At 52.0% G+C, this 25,625-nt stretch overlaps 1 protein-coding gene across 1 annotated transcript in view; it reads left to right on the top strand.

Annotated features, from left to right (window-relative positions):
• KIF9 (kinesin family member 9) overlaps nt 1-23,731 on the top strand; it is a gene marked incomplete at both ends in the record, with an annotated part of 28,064 nt that extends 4,333 nt beyond the window's left edge. The window contains 14 exons of the mRNA XM_080364242.1: nt 67-214; nt 1,590-1,654; nt 2,515-2,592; nt 5,282-5,350; nt 6,181-6,285; nt 8,681-8,736; nt 10,339-10,429; nt 11,249-11,346; nt 12,279-12,461; nt 15,913-16,121; nt 17,317-17,493; nt 21,307-21,422; nt 23,415-23,519; nt 23,624-23,731. Of these exons, the coding sequence (XP_080220368.1) occupies nt 67-214; nt 1,590-1,654; nt 2,515-2,592; nt 5,282-5,350; nt 6,181-6,285; nt 8,681-8,736; nt 10,339-10,429; nt 11,249-11,346; nt 12,279-12,461; nt 15,913-16,121; nt 17,317-17,493; nt 21,307-21,422; nt 23,415-23,519; nt 23,624-23,731 (1,608 nt within the window). The remainder of the gene's footprint in view (nt 1-66; nt 215-1,589; nt 1,655-2,514; nt 2,593-5,281; nt 5,351-6,180; nt 6,286-8,680; nt 8,737-10,338; nt 10,430-11,248; nt 11,347-12,278; nt 12,462-15,912; nt 16,122-17,316; nt 17,494-21,306; nt 21,423-23,414; nt 23,520-23,623) is intronic.
• Nucleotides 23,732-25,625: the final 1,894 nt, after the last annotated feature.

Genomic DNA, 25,625 nt, shown 5'->3' with positions numbered 1-25,625 from the left:
GTGCTTTTTCCGCGGTTCAGCCAGAAATACGTGTTGTGGAAACTTTGCCTTCTGCTTTGGTTCCAGTCGGAGGGGCAGGTTCTGAAAGAAGCCGCCTACATCAACAAGTCCCTGTTGTTCCTCGAGCAAATCGTCATCGCCCTGGCGGATCCCAAGAGGGACCACGTCCCATTCCGGCAGAGCAAGCTCACCCACGTCCTCAAGGACTCACTGGGTAAGAGCTGCTGATCACAACCGCCTCAAAGCATTTCTAGGAAATCTCGGTGAATATCACAGAATCCCAGAATGTCAGGGGTTGGAAGGGCCCTGGAAAGCTCATCCAGTGCAATCCCCCCATGGAGCAGGAACACCCAGATGAGGTTACACAGGAAGGTGTCCAGGCGGGTTGGAATGTCTGCACAGAAGGAGACTCCACAACCCCCTGGGCAGCCTGGGCCAGGCTCTGACACCCTCACCCCAAACAAGTTGCTTCTCATATTTAAGCGGAACGTCCTGTGTTCCAGTTTGCACCCATTGCCCCTTGTCCTGTCCCTGGTTGTCACCAGCAGAGCCTGGCTCCATCCTCCTGACACTGCCCCTTTCCATACTGATCCCCAGCAATGAGTCCCCCTCAGTGTCCTCTTGTCCAGCTCCAGAGCCCCAGCTCCCTCAGCCTTTCCTCACACGGGAGATGCTCCACTCCCTGCAGCATCTTGGTGGCTGCGCTGGACTCTCTGCAGCAGTTCCCTGTCCTGCTGGAACTGAGGGGCCACAGCTGGACACAAGATTCCAGGTGTGGTCTCCCCAGGGCAGAGCAGAGGGGCAGGAGAACCTCTCTGACCTACTGACCACCCCCTTCTAACCCACCCCAGGTACCATTGGCCTTCAGCATCTTTATTGCCCTATGCTGGACTCTTTCCAGCAGTTCCCTGACTGTTAGTTTTAAGGCCATAACACAGAAATGCACAGAGCTAATTTGTTATTCAAAGGAGATCGGGTTTTCCTCATCAAATAAAACAGTGGGCACAGGAATCACTGAATCATTTTGGTTGGAAAAGACCTTGAACATCGAGTGCAAGCATCCCCCAGCCCTGCCACTAAACCATGTCCTGAGAACCTCATGTCCGTCTGTCCAGCCCTCCAGGGCTGGTGACTCCAGCACTGCCCTGGGCAGCCTGTTCCAATGCCCCACAGCCCTTTGGGGAAGAAATTGTTCCCAGATCCAACCTCAACCTCCCCGTCCCAGGTCGTGTTGCTCTTTGGAAGGGCAGCGACTGTCCTGCCGGCTTCCCCGCTCTTAGGTTTAGGCCAAGGGCTTTTAAAATCCTCTACTCCTGTTTTCCCACTTTCAAGCTTTTACAGTTTATATTCCCAACTTCTTCCTGCGTCGTTGCTGCGTGAGAAACACCATTTACCTTTATTCTTGAGTGGTTCCGTGCCAGCGTGTTTCCGTTCCCGAGGGAACTTCAGAGGGACAGCGACCAACCGGCTGTGTTCTTTGTCGCTGCTTTTTCTCTGCTTTACTCAGCACATGATATAATACATTCCAGAAAAGGAAGCAGCAAAGAAAACATGTTATATTATTAATTTTTATGTTACATTTTTCCCAGGGGGAAACTGCAACACTGTCCTGGTGGCAAATATCTGTGGGGAGGCCGTGCATGTCGAAGAGACTGTAAGTTGCACTGATTTCTGCAGAATTCAAGTCTTTTTCCTGCTACTTTTGCAATTAGCCGTAGTTCATTTTAAAGAACAGTCTCTGGAGAGCTATGGCAGGAGCCCCAGAGACACGTCCTGCCTCATGAATCGCAAATATTGGATAGTTTGTCTTATCTCAAAGGCTCAGAAACCAGCTGTGATGCAAACAGATGAGTGGAAATAAAGCCCGAGCAGACAAAATCTGAGCACCCTGGCCGGTGTTAATGATGATTTTTGGTTGAGCTCCGAGAACGTGTTTGGACGGAGCATCACGTAACGAGAAGGGAGTCGCTTTGCTCTTTGCCGAGCAAGTTTTACGTAGCAAAAATTGCGAACACAAGCACCATTTCTGGGTTCGTCTTCAAGGCAGAGCGTTGTTCTTATCACCTCCCGCTTGTGTTCTGAGAACATCTAGAAAAATACAATATTACTGAGGAAATAGCTGCGATAATTTGCATCAAGAGGAGGATTTTCAAGCTGCGGGGCCTTACTCTCAAGGTAAAGCAACCGCCGGAATTAAGCTTGAAGGGCGTTGCTGTGCGATTCGGGAGTTGTTAGGATGTGTTACTTTGCTCAGGAAGGGCGGTGGGTATTTTGAGATGGCAGCACAAAGAGAATAGAAGAGACAAAAGCATCATCCGAAGCTGGTTAATCACGTAGAAACCACCGAGCGCTACAAAATATGCTCCTGGGATGAGAATCCTCTACCGCTCCCTACGCTTCAACAGCTTTTGTGTTTCTCTGCTCTGGGACCTGATGCGATTAAGTAGTAAGAGACTCTGCAAATCCCCTCCTCGCCGATATCTGTTTCAGTTACTTCCAACCTGTGTTTTTCAGTTGTCTTCTCTTCGTTTTGCTACCAGAATGAAATGGATCACGACAGCGCCGGTCATCAACAAGACGTACAACCAAGAGGTACGGCAAAGGGCACAAAGCATCTTTTCCTCAGCTCCCTTAATATTTAGGAGAATGACCTTAAAACCTAGAGGGACGTTGAGAAGTTTGATGAATTACCACTCACCAGCCAAGCTGACGCTTGCTGAATTTGGGTATATGATAAAAAATGAAGCTTTTGTTCATTGGTGTTTAATTATTGAATAGTTCTGTCAACTGAAGCAGCTGCGTACATATTGTAAAAGGCCCGAAAAATGTATCAGCCTAAATGTGTTTTCATGCTGCTTGTTTTGTGGCAAAGAGTAAGGAACGAAGCAACCTGTCGTCTCTGACAGCATCGCACTTGCTGACTAAGGTTAATGTATTTCTTGGCATGGAAGAAATGGTTTGGGATAAATTCCCTATGAGCTGGAAGAGCGAGGAGCTGAGCTTGACTAAACTTACTGCTGCTAAAACCCATGAAACCACATGAACTCGGGCAAAATCTGTGTTCAGCAGCGGGTGTTTGAAGCAGCAATGCCTCCCCAGGCTTCTGTGTAACCACAGGAGCGTAAAATAAGAGGTAGGCCAAGAAACAAAGTCTGGCATAAATCTGTGACAACACTGACTTCTCTAATCAGTGCCCTCAAGGTGTATTAGCACTCTGCCTCCTTACTGCTCTGTTGTTCATCAATAGAAACGCAGTTTCCAGTTAGGGAAATTCTGGGATTCTGTGAATAGGATGGAGGGTGCAGTTAGGGGGATGCCCACGTCTTCACACAGGATCCCAGAATGTTGGAGGGCCCTGGAAAGCTCATCCAGTGCAATCCCCCCATGGAGCAGGAACACCCAGATGAGGTTACACAGGAAGGTGTCCAGGCGGGTTGGAATGTCTGCACAGAAGGAGACTCCACAACCCCCTGGGCAGCCTGGGCCAGGCTCTGACACCCTCACCCCAACAAGTTGCTTCTCAAATTTAACTGGAACCTCCTGTGTTCCAGTTTGCACCCATTGCCCCTTGTCCTGTCCCTGACACGTGTGTCAAGGGTTAAGATTGCAGGGTGACAATAAAACCCTGGCAAATGTATTGTTAGCCCCCTGTCCCTCCCTCTTCCCCCTTTTGCCCCTCCCTCTCCCCCCTTCCCACTCAGCACAGGCGATCGGGAGGGAAAGAAGGACAGAGAGAAGAGAGTTGGAAAAAATTAAAGATGTTTTACTAATGCTATTAATAAGAATAGAGAAAATAATACAAAATATACAAAACCAATCTTGAAAGTCTCAGCAACTGCAGAGCCGGCACCCGAAGCCCTGGACTGGATTCTGCAGCCAACCGGAGCTGGATTCAGTCTGTCACTGGCCTCAGTTCGCAGGGACGACTAGCAAGGTCCTCTCCTAATGTTGGCCATAAGGAAAAGGGAAAAAGGGAAAAAGGGACGAGATCCTCGTGATCTCCCATTTTATATGCAGTATTCACGTGAATGGAATGTTATACACAGTTGGTCAGTTTCTTGGTCAGTTGTTTCTCGTCGCCCCTCTCGCGAGATGTCCATCCCTGCTTATCAATAAGTTTGCATTCCATTGCTGGGTTTACCAAAACATGTGTCTGGTTCTCCAGGAAAATGCAGTTAATATGAAGCTTTAGCTGACAGGCAAAATTCACTGAAAGAGAAACTTGTTTTTAACAAAACCAGGACAACGTGGTAATTCTTTCACCTTCACACACACCAGTCCTTAATTTTTCTGATAAGATTCACCTCGTAGCGGAGATGGGAAGTTGTGAACTCCCCTGGTACGTGGGGAAATGCTATGCAGTGTTATCCCCGTCGCTGCTGGTAACGTAGTTTTGCCACCATTACAAAACCTGTTTGAACAAGGAAATCATTTAAAGAAAATGATCATATTTTAGGGGTGCTGAGTGCACTTTCGCAGCTGAAACAGAGTGGGAAGCGCTCCATGAGTTACTGACAGCCCACAGAACGGATTTAGAATTACCTGATGCACAGCCCTGCGGTGTTTCATGGCCTCAGCTCACAAGAAACAGCCGGGGAGATTCCCCCAGCAGTTTCTAGAAGAAACTGCACCAAACCATCTTTTCCTCTTCAGTCCTTTTTGGTTTATGTGTGGAGTGGAAAGCCAAAAAAGTAGCGTTGAAGGGAGCAGTTGCGCTTTGATGCTCACCAGGTCACTTAAAAAGCGGCTCAGTGTCTGATTCTCATGGAATCCCGAGTTTTGTGCGCCCACACCTTTCAGGGAACACATTCTAAACAGCCATTGTTTGAAGGTGTTCCACATGATGGAGAAATTCAATCAAACACACCACAGGAGACTCGCTCCTCTATTAAAGTTAATGTCAGAACTCCTGCTGAGCTCCGTAGGGCTCAGAGCGGAAACCTGCGCGTTTCTTTGCTTCCCAAAGAACATCTCTCAGCCTAGAAATTGATGGACCTGTCAGTACTGGATCAAATTAAAAACCAGGTGGCCCTTCTGCTGGCTTGGGCTGAGCCTGCGGGCCGTAAAGCTGGGACGCAACAGAAACCGCCTGGTTGGAAGCGAATCAAAGGCCAAGTGATTGCCAGACTCACAACTTCACCCGTGCAAACCCAACAGTGAACGCCGGGGGAATGAGGACAGAGCCGGGATGTTCTCCGGCAGCCGCTTCAATGCTGCTTTGCAGCAGTTTCATTCTCCAATAGCATTTGGTTGTTTGCTCACCTGTTTGTTTTCCTGCTAGGGGGTAGTGAAGGCTTTGGAGAAGGAGGTTGATCTTCTGAGGCAGGAACTGGCCATGCATGACAGCTTGGTAAGGAATAGAAGCGTTTTGGTTGGAAAGGACCCTCAAGATCATTGAGTCCAACTGTTCGCCCACCCCTGTCCCTGCCCCCTGTCCTGAGAACCTCATGTCCGTCTGTCCAGCCCTCCAGGGCTGGTGACTCCAGCACTGCCCTGGGCAGCCTGTTCCAATGCCCCACAGCCCTTTGGGGAAGAAGTTGTTCCAGATTCAACCTCAACCTCCCCTGGCGCAACTTGAGGCCGTTTCTTTGTGTCCCTGTCTCCCCTCAGCTCCTGTTCTCCAGCTGAACCCCCCAGGTCCCTCAGCCGCTCCATCACACTTGTGCTCCAGCCCCTCACCAGCTCCGTTCCCTTCTCTGCACTCGCTCCAGCACCTCAAGGCCTTTCTTGGCATGAGGGGCCCGAAAGTGAATTCAAGGCTGCAGCATTTTAGGCGGGACCTACTTAAGGCTTTGTCATGATCTTTGTTTTGCAGTGGGATCAATTAACTCAGTGCCCAGTGTGATTCTGTTCTTCTTTCAGCTTCCAACACTTTGTTGGGCTTTAGGCCAAGCTCTGAAGATCCTGTGCAGTGAGACTATGTAGAAGCTGCAGCCTCCAACCACCGTAGATGTGTTTTTTCAGGCTCTTGAACCCTCCTCTTGTTTGATCGAAGTGCACAGCGCTTTGTTCTCAGTGTGCTCCCGTTATTTCGATGTCAATGATGAGAAATCGCCATCAGAAATCAAACATGAGCCTTCCCCGTGCACAGCAGAGCGATGTCAGGGTTTCGCCAGACTAGCGCTCACTTTACTTTTTGTAATTCACTGATAATCCATTCTTCACCTTTATTTTTTGTAGGCAAATCGTTCTTCGGTGACGTATGAGCCTCTGACCGACACGCAGGTAGCGGAGATTAAATCTCAAGTGCACAGTTACCTACAAGGAACCATTGATGAAATTGATGTAAGTAGCTTTCTAGTGGACAGGGGCTTCAATACTGATCCCATCCCATTGTACTTTAAGACAGAAGCAATTAGAATGTCTTCTGAAGAGGCTGTTTTTAACCCCAAAAGTGCTAAGGGCTCTCCCTTTGTTCTCATTCCATTTTTGCATTTTGGAAGCTTGAGGAACCTCTTCTTCACTCCTGAAACCATTTTAACTGGTTTATTTGATATTTCTTTAAAGAATTAATGTCAACATTTTGCACTGGTAATGTTAAACTAAACTTTGCCAGGTGCGCTGCCAAAATCTGTCCAGTCTCTTAACTGTACGTTCATTAGGGCAGAGTTTCTCAACTCGAAACCACCTTTTGACTGCAAACCGATTGCGAAAAGAAACACCAAACATCCTGTGTACACGAATATCCCTGTGGGGGCACACAGGGAAGTGAGCAAAATGCAGGAAAATGCGAGTTCTCAATGCACAGCCAGAGTTTCTGTGAAGTTCTGTTTGGTGAGGAGCAGAAGCTGCAGTGACAACAGCGCCGAAGTTGCTGGCGGGTTGTTTTCCAAACAGTGAGATAATTCTTTAGCTTAAATGAAACACTGGATATACTCCCTCTCGTTTTGTGGCCTTGTTATCTTCTCTCAAAGCCCCTGTTTGCTCCCTTGGCAGGCGGGACTGAGGGGAACAAGGGCTTAAGTGACAGTGACTTTTACCTGGGCTGCAAAATGTGATGTGTGGGTGTGGAGGAGAGAACATAGAGAAGGACTAAGGAGTTTCACGCAGGAGAGAATAGAATCACAGAGTTGCAGAGCGGTTTGGGTTGGAAGTGACCTCAAAGATCACTGAGATCCCACCCCTGCCATGACAAGGACATCGTCACCAGCTCAGGGTGCTCAGAGCCCCGTCCAGCCTGGCCTGGGATGTCTCAGGGATGGTTCATCCACCCCCTCTCTGGGTACCTGGGCCAGGCTCTCACCACCCTCAGGGCAACAATTCCTTCCTCATGTCCAGCCTGAATCTCCCTCCTTTAGCTTAAACCATCACCCCTTGTCCTATCACAACAGCCCCTGCTCAAAACTCTGTCCCCATCTTTCTTCTTGGCCCCTTTTAAGCACAGAAAGGCCGCACTAAGGTCTCCCGGAGCTTCTCTTCTCAGCTGAACCCCCCAGCTCTCTCCCCTGTCCCCAGCAGAGCTGTTCCAGCCTCGGGTCATTCCTGGGGCTCCTCTGGCCCCTCTCCAGCAGCTCCATGTGTGTCCTATCAGGGACCCAGCGCTGGAGCAGCACTGCAGGGGGGTCTCTCAGAGCGGGGCAGAGGGGCAGGATCCCGCCCAGTGTCTCAGTGGCACTGAAGAATGTTCTAGAGAGAGGACTGAGAATCGAGATGGTGTGTTTCATAGCTTGGTCCAGCCTGTCAGACCACTGGAGGGCTGAGCGCAGATTCCTGCTCAGCTCCAGACTCCTCATGGCTCATCCTTCCCTGCCTCTGCTCAGCGGTTCTTCCCCAAAGGGCTGTGGGGCATTGGAACAGGCTCAGGGCAGTGCTGGAGTCACCAGCCCTGGAGAGCTGGACAGACGGACATGAGGTTCTCAGGACATGGGGCAGCACCAGGGCTGGGGAAGAGTTGGACTCAATCTTAAAGGTCTTTTCCAACCAAAATGGCTCTATGATCATCTCCAACCCAGACAAAGCCGCATGGCTTGACTGCACTGATTTGTTATCCTGAGTGAGAGGACTAACGAAGCGCTGGCAGCTCTGGGTACTCGGGCAGTCTGGGACAACAGTTAAAAGAGAAGTAGCGTCGTAATCCACAAGGTCAGTAGATGCCATCTATGTCATTTGTAAATTTATTGTAAATAATTTGTTACCATGATGGCTGTGTGGTCCGTGGGATTTACCCCAGTCTGCCAGATTCCTCTCTCTTCAAAAACCCCCTGGGAATGAGCAACGTGTCCCCCTGCAGCCCGACTCCCAAGTGCAGGAGGAAGGGAGCTGTGTGTGAGTGTGGACACCCAGCAGGTGGAAAGCAGAGTCCTGACAATTGGAAATACTTCATAGAATCGTTTTGGTTGGAAAAGACCTTTAAGATCATCAGGTCCAAGCGTTAACCCATCCCATGTCCTGAGAACCTCATGTCTGTCTGTCCAGCCCTCCAGGGCTGGTGACTCCAGCACTGCCCTGGGCAGCCTGTTCCAATGCCCCACAGCCCTTTGGGGAAGAAATTGTTCCCACATCCAACCTCAACCTCCCCTGGCGCAACTTGAGGCCGTTTCCTCTGCTCCTGGCGCTTGTTCCTGGGGAGCAGAGCCTGACCCCCCTGGCTCCAAGCTCCTTCCATGCAGTTGCCGACAGCAATGTTGATTTGTGTCACTCCAGCGTCCTTGTATCCTCACTGTCTGCGTCTCTTCCTCAGATCGTGAACGTCAGGCAAATCCAGGAGGTTTTCAAGCAGTTCAAGCTGATACTAAGGTAAGATTTCCAAGGTTGATGCATTTCACAGTCAGGTGGAGAAATTCCACTGAGCTTTTGTCTGTGGGGCTGGTGAAGAATCATTATGAACTACAGGGAATAACTTGTACTCCCTGTACCCCCTGTGCTCTGCATTGGGGAGGCCACACCTGGAGTGTTGTGTTCAGTTCTGGGCCCTCAGCTCAGGAAAGAGATTGAAGTGCTGGAGGGTCCAGAGAAGAGCAACAAGACTGGGGAAGGGACTTGAGCACAAGCCCCATGGGGAGAGGCTGAGGGAGCTGGGCTTGTTCAGTCTGGAGAAGAGGAGGCTCAGAGGTGAGCTCAGCACTCTCTAGAACCACCTGAAGGGCAGTTCTAGCCAGGTGGGGATTGGGCTCTTCTCCCAGGCATCAGCAATAGGACAAGGGGCCATGGGCTTCAACTCTGCCAGGGGAAATTGAGGCTGGAGATTAGAAAGTAATTCTGTGCAGAGAGTGGTCAGGCATTGGAATGGCTGCCCAGGGAGGTGCTGGACTCACTGGCCTGGAGGTTTTTAAACTGAGATTGGCCATGGCACTTAGTGCCGTGATCTGGTCAATGGGCTGGAGTTGGACCAAGGGTTGGGCTGGATGAGCTCTGAGGTCTTTTCCAACCCACTCCATTCTGTGATTCTGTGATTCTCTAAGTGAAAACACAATTCTGGACAAATCTGCTGGTTTCTGCACAAGAAGCTGTTGCCTGTAACCTCCCAGTGCTCACAGGTGACGTGCAAAGGCCCTTGGTGGAAAACTTCACTGGTTTAAAACATCTGCTTGGCAAATAAACCATCACTGAGCGTAACCTTTGCAGGACCCCTGGTCCTGGAGCGCTTCTCCATCACACGAGCCAAACAGATATAGGGAAAATCAAACTTCGGGGTGAGATGATACAATCTCGCCACACCAGCATCTAAAGGTCATTTGATTGACTCCTTTTTTTAAGAGAATGTGGCAAAGAAAGGTCATAAAGTGATTTGGAGAAGCTCGATAAGAAGTTTTGTGGCTGTTTCCAGCGCTGTCTGATATGTGGGGCGAGAGAAAGCGTGGAACTCGTGTGAACAGGAATATCTGGTGCATCCTCAGCCTGGGCAGGCGGGCTTGGCTGGATAAAATGGTAAAATTCATGGTAAAATTTTGCCTGATTATTATTTAATTGAACTTGAGACTCCTTTTATTCTGAAACAGTGGGTTTTAGCCTTTTAAACTTCCAGATTCTCTAACGATTTGCAGCCCTTTATAGCATATTTAAGCCTATTGACAATGCTTTCAGTGCAATATGATTTAATTTGAAAATAATTAGGTTAAAGTAAGGTGATGGAATGGAACAGGGGTAATATTATTTGATCCGGACAATTAAAAGGTTATCTAAACGTTAAAATTGAAAAACTCCTGTGTCCAGGAGGCCTAAAGAGATGTAGAAGAGAAAGGAAAAAGGTGACAAGGGTTATGAGGAAGAGCAGGAGGAGCGAGGTGGGGTGTTTGGGAATGAGACCACAGGTAAAAGATGGTTTTCATTGGAAATCTGGTATTATGACATATGGAATAACCCTTGAAGGCACTGCTGAGGGGCTGTTTTCTCCCCCAGGCAGCAGGAGCACGAAGTGAAGGCCAGACTGCGACACAAGTACCTCCTCATAGACAAAACCGACGGGGCTGCTGTCGCTGCTCTTCAGAAGGTAACGGCTGCTCCTTGGGCTCTGCCCAGGATCCACCTTCCCTTTGGCTCCTTTGCTGCCCAAACATGAATTGCCTCACGTTCCCAACTTCTCCCTATTGAAATCTGAAGCTCGGGAGCGTTAATGGTCAAAGAAGTTGCCCCGAGCAGCGAGGCACCAGTAAACCAAGTGGCGTTCGTATTGGCCACAGAGTAATTACTACTACTACTAATAATAATATAAACTAGAAGGTGACCTCAATCAGTTATAGAAGGTGGGGTCAGATCACCTACCTCTGCTGAAATCCCGATTTGAATCCTTATAATTTCTGGAGCACAGTAAATGCATCGTATGTAAACCACAAATTCAGATGTGGGCTCTATCTTATAATCTATTTTTCATCACTTATTTCCACTCTGAAGTAGTTATTTCCTTGCTGTTATGCAGGGTCATATACTTGTCCTGTGGCTTAACTGAGGATGCTTTGAAAAAGGGCACAAGGGAAAATGTGAAGTATTTGTATGACAGCGAAACACCGGTCTCTAACAGGCCTGTTCAGGTCTTCGTTTAAAGGAGTGGAATACGAAACTGAAAACTGATTTAGGTGGATTTTGGTGCTTGGTGGCCTCCCTGTTTTATAGAATCATAGAATAGTTTGGGTTGAAGGGACCTTCGAGATCACTGAGATCCCACCCCCGCCATGACAGGGACATCGTCACCAGCTCAGGGTGCTCAGAGCCCCGTCCAGCCTGGCCTGGGATGTCTCAGGGATGGTTCATCCACCCCCTCTCTGGGTACCTGGGCCAGGCTCTCACCACCCTCATTTCTTGGTGTTTCCAGACAGGTGTCGCTGATGTCGATGGGAATTTGCTGCAGGAGGAGTGTGGAACCAGACGTGGCAAGAAGAAGAAAACCAGGAAAAGCAACGAGCAGCCCAAGTGAGCAAAGCAGCCGGACGTTCTCCCTTTTCTCTGCTTTCTGTGGTTCTCAGTTGCGCCAGGGGAGGTTGAGGTTGGATGTGGGAACAATTTCTTCCCCAAAGGGCTGTGGGGCATTGGAACAGGCTGCCCAGGGCAGTGCTGGAGTCACCATCCCTGGAGGGCTGGACAGACGGACATGAGGTTCTCAGGACATGGGGCAGGGACAGGATGGGTGAACGCTTGGAGTCGATGATCTTGAGGGTCTCTTCCAACCACAATGATTCTATAATTTCTAGAAGTGAGACCCCTGCACTGGCACTTTCTACAACTACTTCTGGGGCCAAGAGCATCTGCTCGGTTCCCATTGTTTCCCCAAAGTTCTGGTGTTAGTGAGCAGGGGAAACACCGAGGCTTTTGTATCCATGGGACATGGGGGACTCCTCAGCTCTTCTTTCTTTAGGGAGATGGAAAGAGATTTGGCAGGTGCTTTGCTGTGTCTCTTTCAAGTCACAGCAACCCCCGCAGCCAAGGCTGGTGGTGGTGGTGGAGCTGAATGGAGGGAGAAGAACGGAGAGCTGCGTTTGATCGAGATGTGGGGTTAGATTGAATCCTCGGGGATGCGCTTTGTAGGTTCCTCTGAAGGTAAAGAGGGTTTTCCTGTCCTCATGTCCGTCTGTCCAGCCCTCCAGGGCTGGTGACTCCGGCACTGCCCTGGGCAGCCTGTTCCAATGCCCCACAGCCCTTTGGGGAAGAAATTGTTCCCCACATCCAACCTCAACCTCCCCTGGCGCCACTGTGATCCTTCTTGTGATCCTTCTCTTATTTCTTGTCAGTAGATATTTCATTGCAACGTCATTTGAATGAGCAAAACTCCCACCTGCAGTTTATTTTTGCCCTACTTTGCTATTATGAAGAAATTACTCTGGTTCATCTTTTCCCTCCCCTGTCAGGAAGGAAAGAATCCGGAACTCTCTTGCGGGGAGAGATGTGGATGGTTCTTCACGATCAAAAAGCCGGGCAAGAATTCCCACCAAGGATCTGGATGTGAAACAGGGAGCAAGGAACCAGAATACAGCGACTATGGGTGCAGAGCTCTCAAAACCAGCTCTCGCGGAGGATTTCCAGCGGCCCAGGTAACGCTTTCCCTGGGAGGGATGGAGGGAATAAATCCACCTTTCCATAGGGTGGCTCACAGCAGGATGATCACATCGTGTTCCCCGGTTTGCAGTTAAAGAGGGGAGATTCAGAAACCACCATTGCTTGGATGCAGGAATGCGTCGCAGGACACCCCGTGTGCCCACGGACATTGGTGGTCGGCATCTTCTCCATCCGCTTTGAGCTCTGTCCCATCAGTAAATCATAAAATCATCAAAAAGAGTTAATGCCTCCATACTGAAATACTAGTAATAATTCTGCCAAGTGTTAATACCTGGCAATTCCCAGAAGGTGAAGGATTCCTGTGAGGGACTCAAGTGGTGCACCACGGCAGGAAAAGAGTTATCAACATTATTCTAAACTGTCTTATCCTCAACTTTTTCTTTCTCAGCTGTTTTCATCACGTAAAAATGACACTGTTGATGTATTAATTGCCACCCACAGTCGCGCTAATGTGAAGGTGCAGAGCGAGCCCTAAACCTTTGGGACAGTGGGAAATGGTTTGTGTGTGTGCAGGAGAGTGACAGAGTTGTCTGCGTACCCTCAAAACGCCTTAAAATCCATGCGCCAGAAGTATCTTTATACTGGTAGAGAAAGTTAAATCTGTATTGTCAGTGCCTAATGGTTCTGCCCAGTGTAATGTGATTAAATCCAACGGGTATCCTGTGCTTTATTTGATTGAAGCACTACCTTCGATATTATACTTGGATATGTTAGCTCAATTCATTTCATCACTTGAGAACAAAAAAAAGGAGGAGCAGCATTTGAAAAAAAAATAGAGTATTTTCCTATTTATTGCCTGATTTTGTATTAGATTATCTTTTGTATGCCCTGTATTCTCTATTTTCCTGAATAGTTGGGCTCTGCATCTCTTCTCACTCTGAAGAGAATGATCTTGTTTTCGCTGTGCGTGTGTGATTCAGCAATAGGTGCGTTGTGGTCAATACATCCATCTGTACCGTTCAGATCACTGTCCTGAAGGCGACAGTCCCTGGGTGCGCAAATCCAGTCCCAGCTCCGCGTTAGAACAGCCTCTGAGCTTTATTTCGCTTAGGGGAGGATGCTTCTCATTTGAAAGCAAGCGCTCGCACGTTTACCTTGCAAATAAGAAGGAAATTCTTCATTTAGACTCATGGAACGAAGCGTGAAGGCTCTGAAAATCAGGCCAGGCGCCGTGTTGAGTCAGAAGAGTGGAGGACGGTCAAAAACGCAGCGAAGTGTCGGTCGCCTGTTGAACCACGAGCGGAATTTGGGGTGGGAGGGCAGCCCCGAATTGCATTTCATCCCAGATGGAGTCGATGGGTAGAAAACGCGAAGGGCACGGAGACAAAGGGCTCTCGGAAGGATGCGCTCGACAGCGTGGGGCTTTTGATGCACAGCGACTCAGCCGGGCCCCCCACAAACCAGTCTGCACCCCCTGTTCCCATCACCAACCATCTTGTGGTGCTGAGAGCGTTCCAGCGACACGAGCTCAAGTATCGCGGCACCTCCATGGCCTGCGGCGTAGCTGAGCAGTCCCGCCGCCCGGGTGAGCCTGTCCCGGGAGGATGCCCTCCTGAAGCACCGTGGCGTGGTGACGTGTTCCTCCGTGTCCTCTGTGTTCTCACGTTCTTCTGAAAGTCTCCCAGCTGTGCAGGACGCACCGCAGGGTGTCGGGAGCTCGGCGGTGGCTCCCAAAGCCACAGCCGCGGCGGTTTGCGTGGTGGCTGCTGCTCACAGCGTGGTGCCAGCAGTTTGGCATGGAGAGCAGCCTCACCCAGCCTTTGAGGGGGTAACAAATGCCCTTAAGAGGTGAGTCAGGAAGGCAGTGGACAGATATTTACTTCTACCAGTCTGGACTGAGGAACGTGGAGAATTCGAGCTACCGTCTGCTACCAGATCCAGCCCTCTCACCACAAACAACCTCACGGAGCAGCATCCATGCGGGCGTGATGTTCTCCCGAGGGATTCTGCTTTTCCCCGCTCTGGTTTGTGTTGAAGTAAGAGGTGCTGGAGCGAGTGCAGAGAAGGGAACGGAGCTGGTGAGGGGCTGGAGCACAAGTGTGATGGGAGCGGCTGAGGGACCTGGGGGGTTCAGCTGGAGAACAGGAGCTGAGGGGAGACAGGGACACAAAGAAACGGCCTCAAGTTGCACCAGGGGAGGTTGAGGTTGGATGTGGGAACAATTTCTTCCCCAAAGGGCTGTGGGGCATTGGAACAGGCTGCCCAGGGCAGTGCTGGAGTCACCATCCCTGGAGGGCTGGACAGACGGACATGAGGTTCTCAGGACATGGGGCAGTGCCGGGGCTGGGGGAATGCTTGGACTCGATGATCTTGAGGGTCTTTTCCAACCAAAACAATTCTGTGATTCTACAAAGAGCTGGTGTTCACGGGGACACGTTTGCATCAAAGCCGTTCCATAAACATGGGATTGCCACGTTCCACTTTGAGTTCACTGTTTCTAAACAGACAAGATGTAGAAACCGTGGGTGCAGCGCTGTGGAGCTGTAGGTTTGGTCGCCGGAGATGACTGGTCTGTGCTGGGAAGCCAGTGAGGAGAGACCAAAGGCATTTCTGTTTGACAACAGGGAGGAACCATATTCAGTGTTTTTCTCAAAATTCAGACCATTAAAGGTCTGTTTTCCAGGGAAGACTCAATTCCGAGGCATCTCCTGAGGAATGTGGTTTCCATGTAAATAATTATTTCTTCTGGTAGTGGTACTGGGGAAAGTGGGGATGAAGTTGGGCACATGGATGGTACCGGGGTGCAGTGACCGCAGTGAAATCCTCAAAGCGCCCTTGAAATACCCTCAGTTCCAGCAGGACAGGGAACTGCTGCAGAGAGTCCAGCGCAGCCACCAAGATGCTGCAGGGAGTGGAGCATCTCCCGTGTGAGGAAAGGCTGAGGGAGCTGGGGCTCTGGAGCTGGACAAGAGGACACTGAGGGGGGACTCATTGCTGGGGATCAATATGGAAAGGGGCAGTGTCAGGAGGATGGAGCCAGGCTCTGCTGGTGACAGCCAGGGACAGGACAAGGGGCAATGGGGACAAACTGGAACACAGGAGGTTCCACTTGAATATGAGAAGCAACTTGTTTGGGGTGAGGGTGTCAGAGCCTGGCCCAGGCTGCCCAGGGGGTTGTGGAGTCTCCTTCTGTGCAGACATTCCAACCCGCCTGGACACCTTCCTGTGTAACCTCATCTGGGTGTTCCTGCTCCATGGGGGGATTGCACTGGGTGAGCTTTCCAGGGCCCTTCCAACCCCTGACATTCTGGGATCCTGTGATTCTGTGTGTAATACCAACCCAAACCTCAGCTGCGGCCACTCTCACAAACTGTGTCACGCTGCAGGGCCAAAAAACTGAACTCCCCGTGTCGGGACGTGTGTTTTCTCTGAATCCTGCCGCAAGCCCCGTCCATCCAAATGTGTTTTCTTTGAACCCTGTTGCAGGTCCCCTCCACCCAAGCCAGTGGCGTTCGAGCAGTTTAAGGAGGAGTACGGCAGCGAGATCAACCGCGTCTTCAAAGAGAACAAGCGCATCCTCCTGGCCAAGAAGAAGAGAAGCAGCGTGGTAGCGCAGAGCATCAGCTTCATCAAGCGGGAGATGGAGAACGTGCAGAAGGCTCTGGAGGCGCAGCAGCAGGAGCGGTGGCAGCAGGGTCAGTGGCTTTGGCCAGCAAGAATGGGGCAGAGCAGAGGAGCTCCAGCCCCTCACCAGCTCTGTTCCCTTCTCTCAGCTCAGTTTGCGAAGTGGAATAAGCCTGGATGAGATTAGGAAGCGTGTCGGGTTTGCTGTTCCCTGTATCAGGGCTCCCCAGAGTCAGTGCTGTTGTGTTCTGTGGACAAGTGAAGAAGAAACAACTCTGGGCATGGAGAGAAACCTGAAAGAAATGGTTTTAATAGCAGAGCGGTGTCGAGTGCTGCTCTGCTGGTTCTCATTATTCTTCATATATACAGACTTTTATGGCCGTGCTTTGCAAGAGGCCTCTTCCAAAGGGTCTGGTCCTACACGATGCAAAGCTCGTTTGGCCAGATGATGAGTGAAGCAGCTTGAACCCACCTCAAAGTGAGGGTCTGTCTTTTCATGGACTCGTCGCTTCTTTTGGGCCTTTGGTCTTTAAGACGAGAGGAAACGGCCTCAAGTTGCGCCAGGGGAGGTTGAGGTTGGATCTGGGAACAATTTCTTCCCCAAAGGGCTGTGGGGCATTGGAACAGGCTGCCCAGGGCAGTGCTGGAGTCACCATCCCTGAAGGGCTGGACAGACGGACATGAGGTTCTCAGGACATGGGGCAGTGCTGGGGTGGGTTATGGTTGGATTAGAAGATCTTGAGGGGCTTTTCCAACTAAAATGTTTCTATTACTCTGTGATGACATCTACCAACTGGTGGTATTGTGGATGCTGGAAACCACACGAATACACTAATTGGAGTGAAACCAAGCACAGGAGATGTTTATTGTAGGAAGCAGCACTGGCGTAACTGTCCCGGAAGGGCTGAGCAGCCCTTTTGTCTCAAAAACCTTAATTGTGGCCAGCCGGGGAGTTTTTGAGCAGGAAGCACAGAGGTTCTAAGAGCCACCGTCCAGCGGGCTGTCATGGGGGTGTCCCTCCTCTTCATCCACATCTGTCCCCACTCCGGCAGGACGGACGTCTGAGCAGGTTCAGAGTTGGGCAGTGATTTCTGCCCCATGCCGCTCCAGCTCGGTGCTTTGTGGAAAGCACGTCTAAGGAAATGTCAGTCGTGTGGTTAACCTCAGGATAACTGGGTAACTACCGTGTGGTTCGAAGCACAATGACTGTTCTTCATCCCTCTCCACCCTCCTGAGAAACCTTCGTTTCCTTTTCTAACCCTCCAGGAGAGCACGTGGATGAGAAGGGACAGCTCATCATGGATGAGGAGCTCCTGCTCAGCATGAAGCTGGAGGACCTGAAGGAAGAGTATCGATCTGCTCAGGCCGAACTGCAGGAGCTGAGGGCAGAAGTCCAGCGCTGCCAGCAGCTGGTGGACCAGTGTCGCAACAAACTCATCTCAGGTACCCACTCACTTTCTGAACAGCCTCCAGCTTCGCGGTGGTGCTTGGTAGCACCTCAGCATTTCACAGACATGTTGTGTATCAGCAAAGCCCCGTCATCCTCTGTTGTCAACTTTCTTGTTGCCTTTCGGACTTGTTTTTCATTGAGGATTGGGGTTTGGCTTTTTCTGACATGACACTGAATTGCTGCAGGATGCTCGCTCACAGATAATGACGTGCCGGCCAAGTCCCTGGGTGGGACAATCCCAAACACAACTCAGGCTGGGGGATGAGGGGATGGGGAGCAGCCCTGCGGAGAAGGACTTGGGGACACTGGGGGATGAAAGATGGGAAATGACCCGGCAACATGTGCTGGCAGCCCAGAAACCACCCGAGTCCTGGGCTGTGTCACCAGCAGGTTTGGGGGATCCTTCCCCTCTGCCCCGCTCTGTGAGACCCCCCTGCAGTGCTGCTCCAGCGCTGGGTCCCTGACAGGACACACATGGAGCTGCTGGAGAGGGGCCAGAGGAGCCCCAGGAATGACCCGAGGCTGGAACAGCTCTGCTGGGGACAGGGGAGAGAGCTGGGGGGTTCAGCTGGGGAAGAGAAGCTCTGGGGAGACCTTAGTGCGGCCTTTCTGTGCTTAAAAGGGGCCCATGAGAAAGATGGGGACAGAGTTTTGAGCAGGGCCTGTTGTGACAGGACAAGGGTGATGGTTTAAACTAAAGGAGGGAGATTCAGGCCGGACATGAGGAAGGAATTGTTGCCCTGAGGGTGGTGAGAGCCTGGCCCAGGTACCCAGAGAGGGGTGGATGAACCATCCCTGAGACATCCCAGGCCAGGCTGGACAGGGCTCTGAGCACCCTGAGCTGGTGACGATGTCCCTGTCATGGCAGGGGGGGCACTGGGGGGCTGGGAAGGTCCTTTCAACCCAAACTGTTCTGTGATTCTGTGATTCTGCTGCTCCTTGGTCACTCCACTAGATACGATGCTGAGGGTAAGAGCCTTTTCCAATGAAGCTGATGGTCCTGGTTCTCACCCCTAATTTAATTTAACAGAGATGCTGGCTAAGGAACCGCGCTGGGCTTTGGCTCTAGATCACAAGTGTGTCCTTGGTTCCCCCGTGAGATCGGCGTTACTCAGGTCCCCGCGCTGCAGGAAGCAGAACTTGGTCAGCTCAGCGTGTTCCTCGCGAGCAGCACCCTCGTGGTGCTGAGTCACATCTCCGCTCAGCCCCAGCCCTGCAATCTCGCGCTGTTTCCGCTGCGAGCTGCGCACTTTGAGCCTGTGCTAACATGACCGCCGTCCTGCAGCATCCCTGCGTTTGTCCTGTATGATGCAAAACAGAAGGGGCGCGGATGCCAGAGTCCCAAACATTTTGATGCTGTGCACATGGCAACGCTTTATTTTCCACAAACTTGCCAGAGCACAACTTGGATCCATCAGTGCATCCCACGCTGAAAGAAACGCGTGGCTTGTTCCAGGAGATAGACAGGGACAAATGGTAATTGTGCAGAAGCTTTGCCACTGGTTTGTGTTGGATCCACGTTGGGCATTTTTTGGGTGCTCCAGCACGGGCATGGACTCATTCAATCTCAGAGCAAAGAGGTCATTGCAGAGCTAAAACCAGGTGGTGTTGCATCATGTGAGAGCCAGGCTCTGTGCTTCATAGAATCACAGAATGATTTTGGTTGGAAAAGCCCCTCAAGATCATGGGGGCTGTTAACCCAGCCCTGACACTGCCCCATGTCCTGAGAACCTCATGTCCGTTTGTCCAACCCTCCAGGGCTGGTGACTCCAGCACTGCCCTGGGCAGCCTGTTCCAATGCCCCACAGCCCTTTGGGGAAGAAATTGTTCCCACATCCAACCTCAACCTCCCCTGGCGCAACTTGAGGCCGTTTCTTTGTGTCCCTGTCTCCTCTCAGCTCCTGTTCTCCAGCTGAACCCCCCAGGTCCCTCAGCCGCTCCATCACACTTGTGCTCCAGCCCCTCACCAGCTCCGTTCTCTTCTCTCCACTTGCTCCAGCACCTCAAGGCCTTTCTTGGTGTGAGGGGCCCAAAACTGCCCCCAGGATTCGTGGTTTGTCCTCCCCAGGTCCCAGCACAGGGACGGTCACTGCCCTGGTCCCGCTGGCCACACCAGTGCTGGTACCAGCCAGGATGCTGGTGGCCTCTTGGCCACCTGGGCACACGCTGGCTCATGTTCAGCCGCTGTCACCAACACCCCCAGCTCCTTTTCCAGCCGCTCTTCCCCAGCTGCAGCGTTCATGGGGTTGTTGAGACCCAAGTGCAGGACCCAGCACTCGGACTCGTTGACCCTCGTTGATCCCTCTTGACTCCCACCCCAGAAAGCAGCTCCGTTCCTGGAGTCTCCCCTTGTGCTCCGTCGGGATCGTGCCAGGGAACGGAGCAGCTGTGAAATGCCCAGTATTAACAGGGACAAAATTCCTGCTGCATCGCGGCACCTGCTCGGTGTTATCACCTGTTACGGGATGGAAAGTGGCGCTGAGCATTGAAATCTGACCCCCAAACGTGCTGAGCACCTCAAATGGGCAGCTCCCAGCTGGGTGGCTCCCATCTCCGGGACGCAGGAGCAGTGCCATCTCCTGGCCAGCCAGCTCCACAAGCCCAGGGGACTGTCCCCAGGGCCACCTGCCACGTCCCAGCTGCCGCACAGGCAGTGCGGACAGGCAGCAGCACAGCTGGCGGTGCCCTGTCCTTGTCAACTCGCTTTTCTAAGAGTTTGAAACTATTGGAGCAATGAGGTCCCGTCTGGGAGTTGAAGAGCACTGAGGTCCCGTCTGATACACGGACAGGGAGCCAGAAACCCAAGGAGTCACAGAATCGCAGATGGTTGGGTTGCAGGACCCCTGTAGATCCCCCAGCCCACCTGCTCACACAGGGTCACACAGCAGATCACACAGGGTCACAGAGCAGATCACACAGGGTCACACAGCAGATCACACAGGGTCACAGAGCAGATCACACAGGGTCACACAGCAGATCACACGGGGTCACACAGCAGATCACACAGGGTCACACAGCAGATCACACAGGGTCACAGGGCAGATCACACAGGGTCACAGAGCAGATCGCACAGGGTCACACAGCAGATCACGCAGGGTCACACAGCAGATCACACAAGGTCACACAGCAGATCACGCAGGGTCACACAGCAGATCACACAGGGTCACAGAGCAGATCACACAGGGTCACACAGCAGATCACACAGGGTCACCAGAGCAGATCACACAGGGTCACAGAGCAGGTCACGCGGGGTCACACAGCAGATCACGCAGGGTCACCAGAGCAGATCACACAGGTGGGTCCAGGCGGTTTGAATGTCCCAGAGCAGGAGACTCCACAGCCGCTCTGGGCAGCCTGGGCCAGGCTCTGGCACCTCCCAGCAAACAAGTTTCTGCTCATGTTCACATGGAGCCTCCTGTGTTCCAGTCTGTGCCCGTTGCCCCTCACCCTGGCGCTGGGCACCACTGAACAGTCTGATCCATCCTCTGACACCCACCCTGAGATATTGATCCATTGATCACATCCCTCTCAGCTTCTCCAGCTCAACAGCCCCAGCTCTCTCAGTCTCCTCATCACAAAGATGCTCCAGATCCCTCAGCATCTTCATGTCCCTCCCTGGACTCTCTCCATTAGTTCCTTGTCCTTCTTCAACTGGGGAGCCCAGAACTGGACCCACAACTGCAGATGTGGCCCCACCAGGGCAGAGCAGAGGGGACAATCCCCTCCCTGGACCTGCTGGCCATCCCACCCTTGTCTCTTCATCCTTCACACCCCTGTTTATTGTCCCCCCCCTCTTTACTTTGCAGAGTTTGAGATCTGGTACAACGAGTCCTTCCTTATCCCTAAGGATTTACGGGAAGCTTTGAAGCCCGGTGGTAACATCAGACCTGGAATGATTCCCATCAACAGAGTCATGTGCCTGGTGAGTTGTCCTGGAAGCTCCGCTTATTCTCCTTGATTTCCACACGTGGCACGGTAAGGAGGGCACGACTAAGCCCGTGGGAGGAGGACACAGCAACATTGTCCCTGTCTGTGCGCAGAGTGGCTGGCGTTGAAATGCCATCTGCTGCGGTGCAAGAGCAACTGTCTGGAGATACATCTTGCTCGCACGTTAGTTCTACCATTAAGAGGCTAAAACAGGACAGAGCGACTGAAGTACGTGGTCATCTGCTGACCATCAGGAAGCAGGCAAACCGCCCAGGGGTGCAGGGGTGGCTGGGAGGCTGCTCTGCAGCGTTTACAGCCGAACTCTTGTGTTCCGTGTTGTGGCAACTGGTGCTGGGCCAGCCCCCTGTTTAGAAACCGCCGCTTCAGGGGCTTTTGTCGTTCCTGACAAAGCACATTTCTCTTAAGCTTCTCATTTACCAGACTTCGTCTTGGCGTTATTCTCCTCTGAAGTTGTTCCAGGTTTTGTTCTTCATTGTTAAATCATGGAATCATTTTGTTGGAAAAGACCTCAAATCATGGAGTCCAAGCGTTCCCCCACCCCCGGCACTGCCCCGTGTCCTGAGAACCTCATGTCCGTCTGTCCAGCCCTCCAGGGCTGGTGACTCCAGCACTGCCCTGGGCAGCCTGTTCCAATGCCCCACAGCCCTTTGGGGAAGAAATTGTTCCCAGATCCAACCTCACCCTCCCCTGGGCAACTTGAGGCCGTTTCTTTGTGTCCCTGTCTCCCCTCAGCTCCTGTTCTCCAGCTGAACCCCCAGGTCCCTCAGTCTCCATCACATTGTGCTCCAGCCCCTCACCAGCTCCGTTCCCTTCTCTGCACTCGCTCCAGCACCTCAAGGCCTTTGTTGGCGTGAGGGGCCCCAAACTGGCTCTAAAACCAGGTGTGAGCTGTGCGACCCCTTTCCTAAAGCCACAGCCCCACTTCTGGCCAAGGTGTAGCCGGGGACAGGGTGGCTCTGCCTTTTTAGCAGAAAAACTGATACAGAAACTCTCGTGTCTCCAGGTGTCTGATTATTTTGACTGTAAATCTCACCGAAGCATTTTCTTTACTCCCGAAAGGCACGTGAAGGGTTTTCCAACTGATCAGAGCCAAGTTCTTCCCATCCTACTCAATTCATTCCCTTGGGGAATAACAAAAATGCTGTGAGAAAGAAGAAAACGGAGTGAGTTTACTTTGGAACAGAATGTTGTGATCTACCAGATTTTTGGATGAACTGACGCACCTAAGTGAGGTCAATAAGAAAACCCTGACTAATTGGACAAGTTTGGGATGTCACTTTTTGGGGAGAAGAGAAAACCCATCACTGGTCACTTTTACTAATGCGAGTTACTTGATGTATTCATAGAAACCCCCTTAGTGGTTTCCAGCCCTGGATTTCTTGGCATCACATCAATTCTCACCGCAAAGATGAAGCTGCTTTGTTAGCACTGAGGTGCTGATTTTACAGCACAAATCTGCAGGTGGTGGATAAACCGTCCCTGTTGCTCAGAGCCGGTTTCTTCTCCTGGGCCGCTCGCTGCTCCCAGTGGGTGTTTCTGGCCGTGCTGGGCCCTATCCTGGCTCTGCAAGGGAACCACCTCATTTTTCCTATTTTCCTACTTAGAACCATTTTCCAGCCCGGCTCTTCATTTACAGCTCCAACTCAATCCACCTTTTGCTCTTGGTTTGATTCGCTTTGGCCACCCACGTTTTACCACATGAAAATTTCACCGTCGCCTCCTCCAGGCTCCTCATGAACCGCGATAGCTAAGAATCTGCTGATCTATCCGCAAATCTGGCATGGAAACATCACACAAACTGGGATCTTAAAAGATGGATTTTGCCCCAATCTGCTCCGCTAAGGCGCGGGAAGGGGGGACTTCTTGCTTCGGAGCGATTATTGAATCGGCGCTGGGTGCGGCAAGCGGGACGGGCTGACCTCAGATTTGTTTCTCATGTGCATGGGGTCTGTTTTTGGGCCGGCAGGAGGAAGACGTGCAGGAGCGGTTCGAGCAGCTGCAGGAGGCGGCGCTGCCGGCCTGCCCGGCCTCCGTCTCCTTCTACAGGGCGAAGATGAAGACGGATCAAAAGGTAAAATTTGGAAGGTGCTTCTTTCAAGCAGCTTTTACAGGTGGAGAATTGTGCTCTGAGAACCGAGCCCTCGTTCACAATCCTTTTTGGTTTTGCGTTGCCAGCACGCGTACAGCAGAGCCATGTCGTCCCTCGAGAAAATGCGCAAGAAACCCGGGCTCATCACGGCTGCCGGGAAGACAAAACCCTTGTCGTTTCTACACGTCGAGTAGCAGACTTGGGCTCAGCCTGGAAACTGCTATTCAACAAGCAACGGCACCTCGAAGTGCCTCGTGCTCCTCTCCGCGATAGATTTATAGAAAATAAACAGTAAGTATAACAAATCCACCCAACTTTGTGCATCTGGACTGACCGCAAGGGCCTCCTGGGCTTGTTCCTGACGGAGCATCACGTCACCTCTTTGCTACTTCGGTGCTTTCAAGGTGGGTCAAGAGGAAATGGCCTCAAGTTGTGCCAGGGGAGGTTGAGGTTGGATGTGGGAACAATTTCTTCCCCAAAGGGCTGTGGGGCATTGGAACAGGCTGCCCAGGGCAGTGCTGGAGTCACCAGCCCTGGAGGGCTGGACAGACGGACATGAGGTTCTCAGGACATGGGGTGGGTGGACGCTTGGACTCGATGATCTTGAGGGGCTTTTCCAACCAAAATGATTCCACAAAACAATAAATTAATTGAATATTTGCCTGGGCGATGACGGCGGCAGCCGCTGCCGTGCCGGGCAGCTCTGGTGACAACAAGCAGCACGCGTCGCTCTCGCTGCCTCTAGCACAGCTCCATATGGACGTGAGCCTATATATTTGTACATATATATGTGCTGGTGGAGCTACAGGCTTGACCTAACGCAGGGGCCCAGCTCCTCAGAATTTCCAATTGTCTCTGCATGGAATAAAAGTCTCAGCCACCATTTTTAGGTGTCCTATGAGTTTTGGTGGCCCTCGGCGTTCACCCTCTGTCGCCACGGCCTGAGCGGCGGACACGCGGGGGCTGGTTGTCACTGAGGTTACTGGGAAACCCACTGGAGCATCACTGGAGTTACTGGAAAACCCTTTATGGGGTGATGCAGTTTGGGCGACGGGATGGGGGATGAACAGACCCGCTGCCAAATCGGGCACCAGCGTGGCGGGAACATCCATGAGTTCAAGCAGCCTGGGTTGGAGGTTTTCCACGGGCCGTCCTCGTTTATGTGGAACACTGGGAAAATTAATTAGTCTGAGCTGTTTGGTCTGGTTTAATTTGTTGCAGTTCACTCGTGTTACCGTAACGGCAGCCACTCCCAGAAGTGCTGCGGGGACAGCCTAGAAAACACCTTTTCTTTGAACGGATCCATTTCCAAAGGGTTATAAAGGAAAAAAAAGAGCAAAAAATCTCAGTTTTGGGTGCTGCGAATGTTGTTTTGAGGCTCCTCGTGGGCGGGAGGGTCCGTATCGCCCCTCGAAAGCAGGTGGGTGTCCTGGGGCGCTGCGGCTCAGTTGGGGAGCTCTCCCTGGGCTTTGGGAAGCCGGTGAAATGAAATAACACGGGATCGGGGCTGTGATCCCATGGGGGGATCCTGGGGAGATCCCGGGGTTGTCGCGGGGTGTCTGTGACCTGGGAGTGATCCTGGGGTGCCGGGAGTCCCAGCGGTGTTGGTGTCCTGTGGTGCTGGGTGATCCCGGGGTTGATCCCTGGGGTCTTGGTGACCCTGCGGGTGATCCCAGGGGTGCTGATGTCCTGGGCTGTGGGGGATCCTGGGGTGCTGGTGCCCCCGGTTTTGGGAGATCCCAGTGGTGATCCCCAATTGTGACCCTGCTGTGCCAGGGATGATCCGGGGGCTGGTGATCCTTGTGATCCCCCGTTTGATCCTGGCAATCCCGGAGATGATGCCAGTGAGATCCTGTTGAGGTCCCACTGATTCTGGGGATCTCTCGGTGACCCATGGCTGATCCTGGGGGGATCTCAGTGATCCCAGGGGTGATCCTGGTGTGATCCTGAGGAGATCCCAGTGGCGCCGCACCTGATCCTGATGTGGTCCCAAGGATCCTGGGGAGCTCTCAGTGACCCTGTGGCTGATCCTGATGTGGTTTCAGTGATCCTGGGAGTGATCCCAGGGGTGCCACGGCTGATCCCACT

Source organism: Nesoenas mayeri (assembly GCF_963082525.1).
Source record: "Nesoenas mayeri genome assembly, chromosome: 2".
NCBI lineage: Eukaryota > Metazoa > Chordata > Aves > Columbiformes > Columbidae > Nesoenas > Nesoenas mayeri.
Note: the sequence above shows the minus strand (reverse complement) of the source record. Positions and strands in the feature narration are given on the sequence as shown.